General features: G+C 74.0%; 3 protein-coding genes across 3 annotated transcripts in view; 2 read left to right on the plus strand and 1 right to left on the minus strand.

The window, feature by feature from the left end:
* AURANDRAFT_67101 (hypothetical protein) overlaps window positions 1–5,447 on the minus strand; it is a gene marked incomplete at both ends in the record, with an annotated part of 6,630 nt that extends 1,183 nt beyond the window's left edge. The window contains one exon of the mRNA XM_009042469.1: window positions 30–5,447. Coding sequence (XP_009040717.1) covers window positions 30–5,447 — 5,418 coding nt within the window. The remainder of the gene's footprint in view (window positions 1–29) is intronic.
* Window positions 5,448–5,624: 177 nt separating this feature from the next.
* On the plus strand, window positions 5,625–8,738 carry AURANDRAFT_38946 (hypothetical protein; the record flags this gene model as incomplete). The annotated part of the gene is made up of 3 exons (XM_009042448.1): window positions 5,625–5,847; window positions 6,022–8,031; window positions 8,065–8,738. 3 exons carry the CDS (start codon window positions 5,635–5,637, stop codon window positions 8,719–8,721), a joined length of 2,880 nt encoding a protein of 959 aa, XP_009040696.1.
* Window positions 8,739–11,184: 2,446 nt separating this feature from the next.
* AURANDRAFT_38949 (hypothetical protein) lies at window positions 11,185–12,575 on the plus strand (the record flags this gene model as incomplete). Its single annotated transcript, XM_009042449.1, has 2 exons — window positions 11,185–11,447; window positions 11,594–12,575. 2 exons carry the CDS (start codon window positions 11,280–11,282, stop codon window positions 12,485–12,487), a joined length of 1,062 nt encoding a protein of 353 aa, XP_009040697.1.
* Between the last annotated feature and the right edge of the window lie 66 nt (window positions 12,576–12,641).

A 12,641-nucleotide genomic window follows, 5' to 3' on the forward strand; every position in this document is an offset into this window, starting at 1 on the left:
CAGCGCCGCGCGAGCTCGCGCCGCGCGACCTCCGCGGCGCCGGGCTCGGCCTCGCGCGCCGCGAGGACCTCGGCGGCGCCGTGGGCCCGCCGCGCCGCGGCGGCGAAGGCGTCGCCGCCGGGCTCCCGCGCGCTCTTCGCGGGCGCGGCGAGCGCGGCGGCCGCGGCCGCGGACGCCGCGGCCTCGTAGAGGCGCCGGAGCAGCGCCGCGGCGCCGCCGGCGGCGGGCACCGCGCCGCCGTCGCCGTCGACGGCCGCGCCCGGCGCGCCGAAGAGCACGGCCGCCGCGCGGCGCGCGGCCGCGTCCGCGCGCCGCCTCGCGTCGACGCGCGCCTCGAGCGCCGCGGGCTCGCGCGGCGCGCCGTCGGCCCAGGCCGACGCGTGCTTCGCCGCCTCGCGCGTCGCCCGGAGCTCGCCCAGGCCCGCGGCCGCCGACGGGGACGCGGCGAGGTCCGCCGCGAACGCGTCCGCGAGCTCGGCGCTCCTCCGGAACGCGAGCGACGCGTTGCCCGCGCGGTCGAGGCAGCGGTAGAAGAAGGCCTCCTCCTTGGAGCCCGGCCGCGGCTTTTTCGCCGCCTTGTCCGCGAGGGCGACCCAGAGGCTCCCCGGCGGCAGGCCGTCGACCATGCCGCAGACGACGGAGAGGTGCGGGCACGACGCCTCGGACAGCAAATCCGACAGCGCCTCCCGGGGCCGCGCGACGACGTCGTGGAAGCTCAGCTTGCGGTCTCCCAGCGCCGCGGCGCCGCGGGCCCCGAGCTGCGTGCGCGCGTCGTCCTCGACGGCCTTGAGCCACGCCGCGCAGCGGCGCCACTTGGTGAGCGTGGCCCTCGACGGCGCGGCGAACGACGGCGCGTCCGCGGCGTCGCGCGGCGCCGCGTGGACGCACGACGCCAGGAGCGTCGCCTCCCTGGACGCGTTCGCGTCCACGGGCGCCAGCGGGCTGCGGCTCACGGCCTCGTCGTCGTCGCCGGCCTCGAGGAGGAGCCGCAGCGCGAGGTCGACGCGGTCGTACGCCGCGCCGTCGGCCGTCGCGAGCGCGGCGCGGAGCACGCGGCGCCGCGCGTCGTCGTCGCGCACGAGGTCCAGCGCCTCCCGCGCGGCCACGTCCAAGCTCTCGCCGCCGGCGACGCCGCGCGCGAGCACGCGCGTCGCGATCGCGGACCCCGCGACGTCGTCGGCGACGCCGTAGCGGCCGCAGAGCTCGAGCACGGCGCCGATGGTCTCGCCGTCGAGGGGCGCGCCGCCGCCGGCGTCGAGCACGGCCGGCAGCAGCTCCGTCGCGTGCGCGCGCGACCGCCTCAGTATCGCGCCGACGTCGCACGTCGTCGGCGACGCTTGCAAACACAGGCGCGCGTGGTCGAAGCGGACGCCGCGCTCCCGGAGGAACTTCCACCAGCGCGCGTCCACGGCGAGGGACCGCGACGCGTGCTCGAGGTGGCCGTCCTCGAGGCGCGCCGCGAGGGCCTCGCCGACCTCCGCGAGGTGGCCGAGCCGCGCGAGCTCGCGCGCGGACCCGCCGCACGCGCCGACGGCGTCGCGGTAGGCCTCGAAGGCCTGGGCCGGCGGCGCCGCCAGCGCCAGAGCGACGCAGAGCTCGCCGTGGCCCGCGCAGGTCTTGGGGTCGCTGTGCAGCAGACTCCGGAGCTGCTCGAGCGCGTAGGCCTGCGGCCGCGCCGAGTGCCACTGCGCCTCGCTCCCGCACGCGCCGCAGACCGCGTCGCGTAGGCACAGGCACGCCGACGCGAGGCGCCAGGCCGCGTTGGCCCGGAGCACGTCGACGACGCCGTCGGCCGCCGCCGCGACGTTCGAGGCGTCGCCGCTCCGGAGCGCGGCAGCGACGGCCGCAGCGAACGCCGCGACGGGTGTGCTCGCCTGGTCCGGCCGCAGCAGGAGGCCGTCGTCGCCGCGGCCCACGTCCCGGGCCCCGGGCGCGCCGACGCAGCGCGACCGCACGGCGCCGACGAAGGCCAGGGACTCGAGCGCGAGCGCGTCGCGCTCGACGGCCGCGCCCGGCGCGCGCTCGGCCGTCGCCGCGCGCGCGAACGCGCGCATCGCCGCCGCGCGGCGCCGGTCGCCGACGGCCGACGACAGGTCGAGGCTGCTCCGGTTCCGTTCGACGAGGCCGTAGCCCAGGTGCCGCAGCAGGTCCGGCGCGGCGCCCGCGGCCGCGGCCGCGTCCGCGGCGGCGGCCGCGCGGTCGACGTGCGCGTCGTCGCCGCAGTGCGCCAGCGCGACCTGGGCGTGGGCCCAGCCCGCGGGCGCGCCGAGGAGCGCCGCGACGCCGCCGAGGTGCGCCAGCGCCTCCGGCCCCGGGTCCGCCGCGAGCACCGGCGCCGCCGCGGCCGCGAGCAGCCGATCCCGGAGCGCGTCGTCGCGGAGCGTCGCCGGCGACGCGGCCCAGAGCCCCCAGTCGCCCTGGAGCCGCACGACGCTCTCGAGCTCGCGGAGGAGCGCGACGTCGCCCGCGCGGAACGCGCCGTCCTCGCCCGCGCCGTCGTTGTCGGCGACGACGTCCGCGGCCAATCGCGCGCCGAGCACCGCGCAGCAGCGCCGCTCGCTCCGCGGCGCCTCGGCGTCGTCGAGCGTGGCGGCGAAGTAGGCGAGCACCTCGCGGCGCGCGGACTGGCGCTCGCTGCCCATGGCCGCGTGCTTGCAGAGCGCCGCGCGCGCGGAGTCCGCCAAGCCGTCGAGGTCGCCGAGGTCCGCGTCCCCGAACTCCGGGCAGCTCAAGTTCTGCACGAAGGCGACCACGGCCCCGCGCAGGCTCAGGGTCGCCGGGTAGGCCCGCGCGAGCGTCCGCGCGTCCTCGAGCACGTCCCTCGGGTCGAGGCCCGACAGGCGCCACGACCCGTCGACGACGCGGTCCAGGAGGAAGAGCGCGTGGCCCGCGTCGCCGGCGTCGAAGTTCGCCACCCTATGCTTGTGGGCGAGGTGCGTCAGCGTCACGAGGCGCGCCGCGTCGCGGAGCCGCGTCGCGACGTCGCGCTCCGCCGGGTCGAGGCGGTCCTCGTCGCCGCCGTCGTCGTCGCCGACGTCCGTCGCGAGCGCGACGACGGCGGCGCCGTAGGGCGGCCGCGCCCGCTCCAGGACCTCGAGCGCGCCGAGCTGGCGCTTCGCGTCGTCGACGATCTCCTCGCGGACCGCGAGCGCGCGCGCCAGCCGCGCGTCCGTCGCGTCCGCCGCGTCGCCGCGGCCGCCCGACCGGCGCTTCTTCTCCGTCGCCCGCGCCACGGCGAAGGCCCGCGCGCAGGCCCGCGCGTAATCCAGCAGGAGCGCGTCGCAGTCGACGCCGTGCTCGCCGCAGATGGGCCGCACGTGCGCGTCGATCTCCGTTCCGAGCTCCGCCGGGTCCTCGACCCGGTCGAGGAGCGCGCGCGCGATGGCCGACTTGTCCGCGGACTCGTAGGAGTCGAGCGTCGACGCGACGCCGTGGTCGTCCCGCAGGCTCAGCACGTGGCGCAGCGTGCCGTAGAGCGCGCGGAGCTCGTCCCGCGGGCGGTTCGGTTGCTCGTCGTCCGTCGCGACGACTCGATCCAAATCCGCGAGCCAGACGTCGCCGCGCGTGCCCGACGCCAGCGCGCCGACGGCGTGGGGCCCCTCGAGCGCGCGCAGCACGGTGCCGGCGACGCGGAGCGCGTCGTCGAGGCGGCCGCGCGCCTCCAAACCGCGCGCCGCGTCCGTCGCCCACGCGCGCAGCCGCGCGGGCGCGGCGCCCCGCAGCGTCGGCGCGACCTCGCGGGCGAGCCAGGCCACGTAAAGCTCCGGGTCCGCGTCGCCGGGCAGCGCCGCGACGCACGCGAGCACGCGGTCGTCCGCGCGCGCGCGCGCGACGGCGCCTCTGCCCGCGCGCGCGGCGTCGTCGAGCCGCGTGCGCCGCCACAGCGCCACGACGGCGTCGACGGCGCCGGCCTCGGCGGCCTTGAGGGCGTACTCGAAGGCGTCGCCGACGCGGAAGCGGGCCCACGCGCGCGCCCACGCGCCGTCCGCGTCCTGGAGGCCCCGGCCGCGCGCGTCCATCGACGCCAGCAGCTCGCGGAACACGTCCAAACGCTCGAGCGCCGCCTCCAACGCGCGCCGCGCGTCGCGGGACCCGCCGTCGCGCAAGCCCAGGCCCCGCAGCGCCGCCCGGAGCGCCGCCTCCGCGCCCGCGTCGGACCCGAAGGGCCAGCCGCAGACGACGCCCGCGGCCGCCACCACGTCCTCCTCGCCGCAGGCCGCCTCGGCGAAGACCTTGGCGACGACGGCCGCCGCGGGGATGGCCGCCGGCCCGCCGCCGGCGAGCGCGTGCAAGGCGTTGGCGAGCGCGGCCTCGTCGTCCTCGCGGAGGTCGACGGCGTCGAACGCCTCGGAGATTCGCGCCTTCGGCGCCGCGACGCCATTTTCCAGAGTCACACGCGTCGCCGCGTCGCCGCGGAAGGCGAACCAGGTCTTCGGCGCCGCCGCGACGGCGAGGGCCGGGGGCGCCGCGTCGGGCACGGGCCCCGCGCAGACGCCGAGCGCCGCGCCGACGCCAGCGACGTCCGACACGCGCAGGCCGCCGTCCGCGTCGTAGGCGAGGCGCGCGACGCCGCCGTCCAACGCCGCGGCGAGGGCCCAGTCGTCGCCCGCGCCGCCGCGGACGATGGCGACGCCCGCGGGCGGCGAAGCCAACCGGAACGACGCGAGCGGGGAGCCCGTGGGCGCGTCCCACCACCGGAGTCCGCCTTCCGACGCGACGAAGAGCCAGTGGGCGCAGCCCGCCAGCGCCGTGACGGCGCCGGCGCCGGCGAGGGGCGGCAGGTCCATGAGCTTGGTCACGGCCGCCGTCTCCATGACGTCGCAGAACTCCGCGCGGAAGACGGCGCAGCCGCCGTCGCCGTAGCCGACGACGAAGCGGTCGCCGCCGCAGACCGCGAGCGCCGTCGCCTCGCCGCCCTCGGCGTCGCAGGCGCAGCTCAGCGCCTCGACGACGCGGCCGTGGTCGACCTTGTACGTCGCGACGCGCAGCGTGCCGTCGTCGAACGCGACGGCCAAGGACCCGTCGTCGGCGAACGCCGCGCCGACGACGCGCTTGCGGCGCCGCCCCGCGGCGCACTCGACGGCCTTCGTGTCCACGCAGAAGTAGCCGCCGCCGCTCTTGGCCACGAAGACGCAGCGGTGCCGCGGCTCGCCCTCGGCCGCGCCGTCGTCCGTGAGCGCGACGGCCGCCGCGAGGCCGTCGCCGCGCCAGCACACGGCCCAGGACGTCGCGCACCCGAGCTGCACCTCGCAGCACTCGCCGTCGTTGCTCTCCGACGTGATCACGGCCTTGACGACGCTGTAGGGGCCCGTCGCGTCGACGACGAGCACGCAGACGTCGTTCTTGCACGACGCGGCGGCGGCGACGCCGCGGCCGCCCTGCAGCGGGATCGACGACGCCTTGATGATCTCCTCCGTTCGGGGTTCATCTGGTGTCTTTGGTTTCATTGCAGAGGTGGTCATCGCGCTTGACGAGGCTCAACAGTCTCAAGGCGCGCCCATACGTTCAAATGCTCTCGTTGAAGAACGGCAACTTTGACGGCATCTTTGACCCAAAATCGCGCGCCCGCGAGGTGTGGGGCCGAGCGCGAGCGAGCAGCGCGCCGACACCCCCAAAACAACCAAAAACGCAACCATGTCGTCCGGCATGCGCGTGCCGCCGACCGTCAAGCCGACGAACTACGTCGCGGGCCTGGGCCGCGGCGCCGTCGGGTTTACGACGCGGAGCGACATCGGCCCGGCGCGCGAGGCGCCCGGCCGCGGGGGCCAGCTGCCCGGCCAGCTGCCCCCGGGCCAGCAGGGCCCGCAGGCGCCCATGCCGCCGCCGGCCGCGCGGGAGATGGGCGGCGTCCACGGGTCGCACGTCGGCGCGGGCCCGGCGGCGCCCGGCGGCCTCGCCAAGGAGCGCACGGACTTCGGGTCCGCGCCCGACGGCTACGTCGCGGGCATGGGCCGGGGCATGGGCGACAAGGCCGTGGAGCAGGGCGAGACGAACCCCGTCAAGGAGAAGCTCGCGCGCGAGTCCGCGGACCTCAACGAGCGCAACTTCGACAAGTTCGAGGGCTACGGCGGCGCGCTCTTCAACGACGCGTCCTACGAGAACGACGACGTCGAGGCCGACCGCATCTACGAGGCCATCGACGAGCGCATGGACTCGCGGCGCAAGCGCGCGCGCGAGGAGAAGCTGATCGAGACGATGAAGAAGTACCGCGAGGAGCGGCCCAAGATTAGCGACCAGTTCGCGGACCTGAAGCGCGAGCTCAAGGACGTGAGCCGCGAGGAGTGGGAGGGCATCCCGGACATCGGCGACCACTCGTTACGCTTAAAACAGAAGAAGCGGCCGGACAAGATCACGCCGATGACCGACAACATGCTCGACTCCATGCGGTCCGCGTCGGAGGCCGGCGGCGCCGCGGGCGCGCTCGACGCGCGCCAGCAGCAGTACGGCGGCTTCGAGACGCCCATGGGCGGCGGCGCTCGAACGCCCCACGGCGGCTGGCGCACGCCCATGCTCGCGGGCGGCATCGCGTCCGTCGCGGGCACGTCGTCGTCGCTAACCTCCGGCCTCGCGGCCGCGCGCGGCACGGTCCTCGGGCTCAAGCTCGACAAGATGAGCGACTCCGTGACGGGCCAGACCGTCGTCGACCCCAAGGGCTACCTGACGGATTTGAATTCCATCAAGGTGAACACGGCGTCCGAGGTCGGCGACATCAAGAAGGCGCGGCTGCTCTTGAAGTCCGTCACGACGACGAACCCGAAGCACGCGCCGGGCTGGATCGCCGCGGCGCGCGTCGAGGAGATCGCGGGCAAGGCCATCGCCGCGCGCAAGCTCATCAAGCTCGGCTGCGACACGTGCCCCGAGTCCGAGGACGTCTGGCTCGAGGCCGCGCGGCTGCAGAGCGGCGACGCGAACGCGCGGTCCATGCTCGCGCTGGCCGTGGGCAAGCTGCCGACGTCGACAAAGCTCTGGCTGCGGGCCGCGGAGCTCGAGCCGGACCCGCTCCGGAAGAAGACGGTGCTGCGGAAGGCGCTCGAATTGGTGCCGTCGTCCGTGAAGCTCTGGCGCACGGCCATCGAGCTCGAGGACGTCGAGGACGCGCGCATCATGCTCGGCCGCGCCGTCGAGTGCGTGCCCCACTCCGTGGACATGTGGCTCGCGCTCGCGCGGCTCGAGACGTACGAGAACGCGCGGCGCGTGCTCAACCAGGCGCGCGAGGCCATCCCGACGGAGCCGGCGATCTGGCTCACGGCGGCGAAGCTCGAAGAGGCCCACGGCAACGGCGCCCAGCTCGTGGACCGCATCGTCGCCAAGGCCGTCGCGTCGCTCGCGCAGTACCAGGTCGTCATCGACCGCGAGCAGTGGCTCAAGGAGGCCGAGGCCGCGGAGCTCGCGGCGGCGCCGTTGACCTGCGGCGCCATCGTGCGCCACACCATCGGCATCGGCGTCGAAAACGAGGACCGCAAGCGCACGTGGCTCGACGACGCGGACGCGTGCGCGTCGCGGTCCGCGGTCGAGACGGCGCGCGCGGTCTACGCGCACGCGCTCGCGACCTTCCCCAACAAGAAGGCCATCTGGCTCCGGGCCTGCGCGCTGGAGAAGAAGCACGGCACGCGCGAGCTCCTCGAGGCGACGCTCCGCAAGGCCGTGCAGCACTGCCCGCAGGCCGAGGTGCTGTGGCTCATGGCGGCCAAGGAGAAGTGGCTCGGCGGCGACGTCGAGGGCGCGCGGCAGACGCTCATGGACGCCTTCGCGACGAACCCGGACTCGGAGCAGGTCTGGCTCGCGGCCGTGAAGCTCGAGTGGGAGAACGACGAGCGCGACCGCGCGCGCGTGCTCCTCGCGCGCGCGCGCGACCGCGCGCCGAGCCCGCGCGTCTGGATGAAGGCGGCGCTGCTGGAGCGCGAGTGCCACGACTACGACGCGGAGCTGCGGCTCTTGGACGAGGCCCTGGACAAGTACGCGACGTTCGCGAAGTTCTACCTCATGGCCGGGCAGGCGTGCGAGCGCGATCTGTCGAAACAAGAGGAAAAAGTCGCCTCCGACGCGCGCCTCGGCGACGTCAAGGCCGCGCGCGACTTCTACGCGCGGGGCCTGCGGCGCTGCCCGAAGTCGTCGGCGCTCTGGCGCGCGGCGGCCGCGCTCGAGGAGGCGGCCATCGGCGCGACGAAGGCGCGGTCGATCCTCGAGTTGGCCCGCCTCAAGAACGGCAAGACGCCGGACCTCTGGCTCGCCGCCGTGCGCCTCGAGCGGCGCCACGGCAACCGCAAGCTCGCGGAGAACCTGTCGGCCAAGGCGCTCCAGGAGTGCCCCGAGAGCGGCGAGCTCTGGGCCGACGAGATCTTCGCGGCGCCGCGGCCCGCGCGCAAGGGCAAGTCCCTCGAGGCGCTGAAGCGCTGCGACAACAACGCCCACGTCATCGTCGCCGTGTCCAAGCTCTTCGTCGCCGAGCAGAAGCGCGCCAAGGCGCGCAAGTGGTTCACGCGCGCGTGCGCGCTCGACCCGGATTTGGGCGACGCGTGGGCGCACTACTACGCCTTCGAGCTCGCCGACGGCGTCGAATCGGACCAGGAGGACGTGCTCCAGCGCTGCGTCGCCGCCGAGCCGGCCCACGGCGAGCTCTGGACGTCCATCTCCAAGGACCCGGCGCACGCGCGCGCGGACGTCGCCGCGAAGCTCCGCCTCGCGGCCGCGAAGATCCGCGCGAGCGAGGACGCGACCTAAACGTGGAGCGTCCGCGTACTGGTCCAGCCCGGGGAACTGGCGTCGGACGCGACGTTACGGGCCGGCGCGTCGGATCCGGGCTTAGACGGCCGGCAGCGCGTAGTCCCCGAGCCCGTCGTCGCGCGTGTCCGCGAAGCAGGACGTCGCGGCCGCGTAGGTGCGCGACGAGTTGCCGAAGCACGCGAGCGTCCGCGTCACGCGCCGGCGCGCGTAGTCGTAGAGGACGCGGTCGTGCGCGTTCCTGCGCTCGAGCTCGGCGACGAGCTCCGGCGGCGCGCCGGGCGCCCGGGGCTTGTGGCCCCCGTTGTCCTTGCGGCTCACGGCGTCGGGACTGAACGTGAGCTGCCGCAGCGCGGCGGCCGGCGGCCGGTCTCTGAAGAGGAGCGTCGCGAGCCACGCCGCGAGCAGCGGGTCCCGGAAGTGCTCGAGCGTGACGATGGCGTCGAAGCGCCGCAGGTTCGCAAGCGCGCGGCGGAGCTCGTCGGCCGTCGACGCGTCGTTGTGCTTGCGCCTGTTGCAGACGCAGAGCGCGGGCGAAAAGGCCGCGCAGTCGCTGCGGTGGTTGTGGTTGCAGTCCGCCGTGACCTGCCGAGTGGTCGTTTTGTTCGTCATCTTCGCCGCGGACGCCGGCCGCGACGCCGAAGGTCCCGCCGCGGCACGAGCCGGCGAAGGCCTTGACGTAGGGGTCGCTCTGATATTTCGAGATCGGGCTGCCTGCGCGCGGGCGCGTGGGCATGGAGCTTTTTCGGAGAGGCGCACCGATGGAGCCCTCGTCGATCCACCGCCGCCAGATGGCCGCCGTCGACGCGTTGTAGGTCTGGCCCGGCGCCTGGCTCCGCCACCAATACTCGGACACGAGCCGCGTCATCGGATCGCGGAGGTTCGTCACGAGGAACGTCGAGCTCTGCAGCTTGCAGTTCCAGGGCATGCACTTGAACTCGTCCATGCCGTACTCGAGCCGCGGCGGGCCCGGCCGCATGGCTTCGGCGACTTTGACGAAGTCGTGGACAAACTTGGCGAGCGTGCTCGAGCCGGCCTTGCGGTTCCTTCGGATGAAGATGTGGCGGACGCCCTGGTAGCTGCCGGCGCGCGCGCTCGCGATGAAGAAGATCGGGAGCAGGTGCATCATCGACAGCGTTTGCATGCTGCTGAAAGGGGGCACAGCTCGACCATCGTAAAGGCAAGCAGCCCCAGTGCCGTCAACAATGTCAACCTTGTTGAATCAGGCTTGATGCTCACCAGCATGATTCGCAGCGCGACTCGCAGCATGACTCGCAGCACGAGCCGCCTGCTGCTCCGCAGCGTCGCGCTCGCGGCCGCGTGCGCCGGCCTCCGGTGCGCGCCGCGCCGCGCTTTGCCGTCGCCGCGGCGCATCCGGCGAAGCAGTAGCATTACGATGCTCCGCAACCAGGACCGGCCCGAGCTGCTGCTCTTCGTCGGCGCCGAGGCCTACGCCGACGGCGCGGCGCCGCGGCCCGGCGCGGAGCGGCTCGTCGCCGAGGCCGCGGCCGCGGGGACGCCGTCCGTCTGGCTCGTCGAGGATGGCGGCGGCGCGCCGGAGTCGACGCTCCCCGCGACGCCCTGGCCCGAGGGCGCGCCGGCCGCGCCGTGCCCGCTCGCGCTGCAGCTCGCGCGCGAGGGCGTCCAGATCGCGCCCGACGCCTTCGGCGGCAGCGACGGCTTCGGCCGCGGCCGGCAGATGCCCGAGCGCGCGCCGCTGCCCGCGCGCTGCGTCGTCGTCGCCGCGGACCGCGCGTCCTGCGTCGCCGGCCGGTCCGCGGGCATGCGCGTCGTCGGCCTGTCCTACGACGACGACCTCGCCGACGCCGCGGACGTCGTCGTCGGCGAGCTCGAGGACGACTGGGACTGCGTGACCTTCGACGGGTTGCACACGCCGGGCGACTACTGGCTCAACCCGCCCACGCCCCGCAGCCCCGACGGCCTCCACACGAACCCGAACACGGGCGAGGTCGTCGAGCTCGACGCCTTCCGCGCCGTCGACGTCGCGCCCCTCGACGACGGCGACGGCCTCACGGACGACGAGCGGCGGATCTTGGCGGAGCTGAAGGTGGAGCTCGCGGCGTTCGACGAGGAGGAGCCAGCGTAAGTAGTCATCTTAGAGTGCGCTTATCCAGGGGGGGTCGCGGGGTACCTCGGCGAACCGAGCCAGTCTTCTTAGAGGGTCCTGTGGTGTCCTGCACTAGTGCCCTGGTCATCATGATCATGAGGTGGTTTCGAATCTCGCGCTTGCCAGTAGTTTTAAACGCCAACTGCCGGAGGGGAGTTTGAAATGTCGAGGACTGGGGGCACCGTTGGCTGGATACTAGCTCGATGGTACGCTGCGTGCAGGCGTGGGGTTAAGGGCTATGAGGGGGAAAGTCCGTGTGGGGCTGGTGAACCTCACCATCGACCCAGCGCCAGTTTGTTACCCCCCATTTTGAAGGTCGAGCAATTCAATCGACAAACGAGTACTGTCGTTGGTGGCGGCGCGTCGTCTCGCGACGCGCGTGACCCACACAGCTCGCGACGCGCGTGACCCACACAGCTCGTACGACGCCATGCCCCTCACGCGAGCCCAGCGCAACGCGGCGGCGGACCAGGACGCCAGCGCCGACGCGCCGGCGGCGTCGTCGAGCCAGGCTCCGGCGCGACGAGCGTTCGGCGCCGTCGACAACCAGCGAAAAGGCAAGCGCAAAGCGGCCGCGAAGAAGGAGCCCGCGCGCGAGGTCCACGACCGCGTCCACTATTTTTCCTCGCGCGCGCGCGCTCGCGAACCGCGTTCGAACCGCGCGCTTTGAACGGAACCGTCGCTCCCCTCTCCGCGCGAACCACGCCCCCAAACACGCCCCCAAAAACCCTCCGTCGACCATAGGCCGAGGCCCCCGCGTTGAAACGACAACGGGACGTGCGCTACGCCGTCGACAAGGACGAGTCCGACGACCCCCAGGCCGTCACGGACTACGTCGTCGACTTGTACAAATACTACCGCGACGCCGAGGAGAAGCGGCCCATGGAGCTCTACATGGAGTTCCAGCAGGACATCAACCCGAAGATGCGGGGCATCCTCGTGGACTGGCTCGTCGAGGTGCACCTGAAGTTCAAGATGCTCCAGCCGACGATCTACCTCACGGTGCAGATCATCGACCGCTACCTGAGCGCGAAGCAGATCGACCGGAACCAGCTCCAGCTGCTGGGCGTCGCGGCGCTCTTCATCGCGAGCAAGTACGAGGAGATCTACCCGCCCGAGGTCGCCGACTGCACCTACATCACGGACCACGCGTACGACGCGCAGGACGTGCTCGACATGGAGATGACGATCCTCCGCGAGCTCGACTGGAACATCTCGTCGCCGAGCGCGCACCACTGGCTCGTGCGCCTCGCGCGCGTCGCCCGCGCGCCCAAGTCCGCGGCGGACCGCGCGGAGTACTTCGCGCAGCGCATGCTCCAGGAGTACGCGATGCTCGAGTACAAGCCGTCGCTCCTCGCGGCGGCGGCCGCGCACCTCGCGTTCGTCGCCGACGAGGGCTGCGACGACGGCTGGCCCCGGGCCTGCGAGCGGCTCACGGGCTACACGGACGTCGAGCTCTACCCCTGCTGCAAGGCCATCTCCTACCACATCAACCGCGCGGCCAAGGACGACGCGAAGCGGCAGCTCGTCGCGTGCAAGAAGAAGTTCTCGCGCCACGACTTCTCCACCGTGTCCTTCGGCAAGTGCCCCGTGCTCAAGCGACCGAAGCTCATCGACCTCCCGGACCTCGCCGACTAGCCCCGCCTCGCCTCCGACGCTCGCCGGCGCGACGGCGGACGCGCGCGCCGCGCGCGCGGGCCCGAGCCCGGTAAGAGCCCCCGACGCTAGCACGCGAGCGACCTAGAGGAGCGGCCCAGAGTCGGCGACGTCCTCCAAAGACAGCAAAAATCCC

The sequence above is a fragment of the Aureococcus anophagefferens genome, assembly GCF_000186865.1.
Source record: "Aureococcus anophagefferens unplaced genomic scaffold AURANscaffold_31, whole genome shotgun sequence".
NCBI classification, from domain to species: domain Eukaryota; class Pelagophyceae; order Pelagomonadales; family Pelagomonadaceae; genus Aureococcus; species Aureococcus anophagefferens.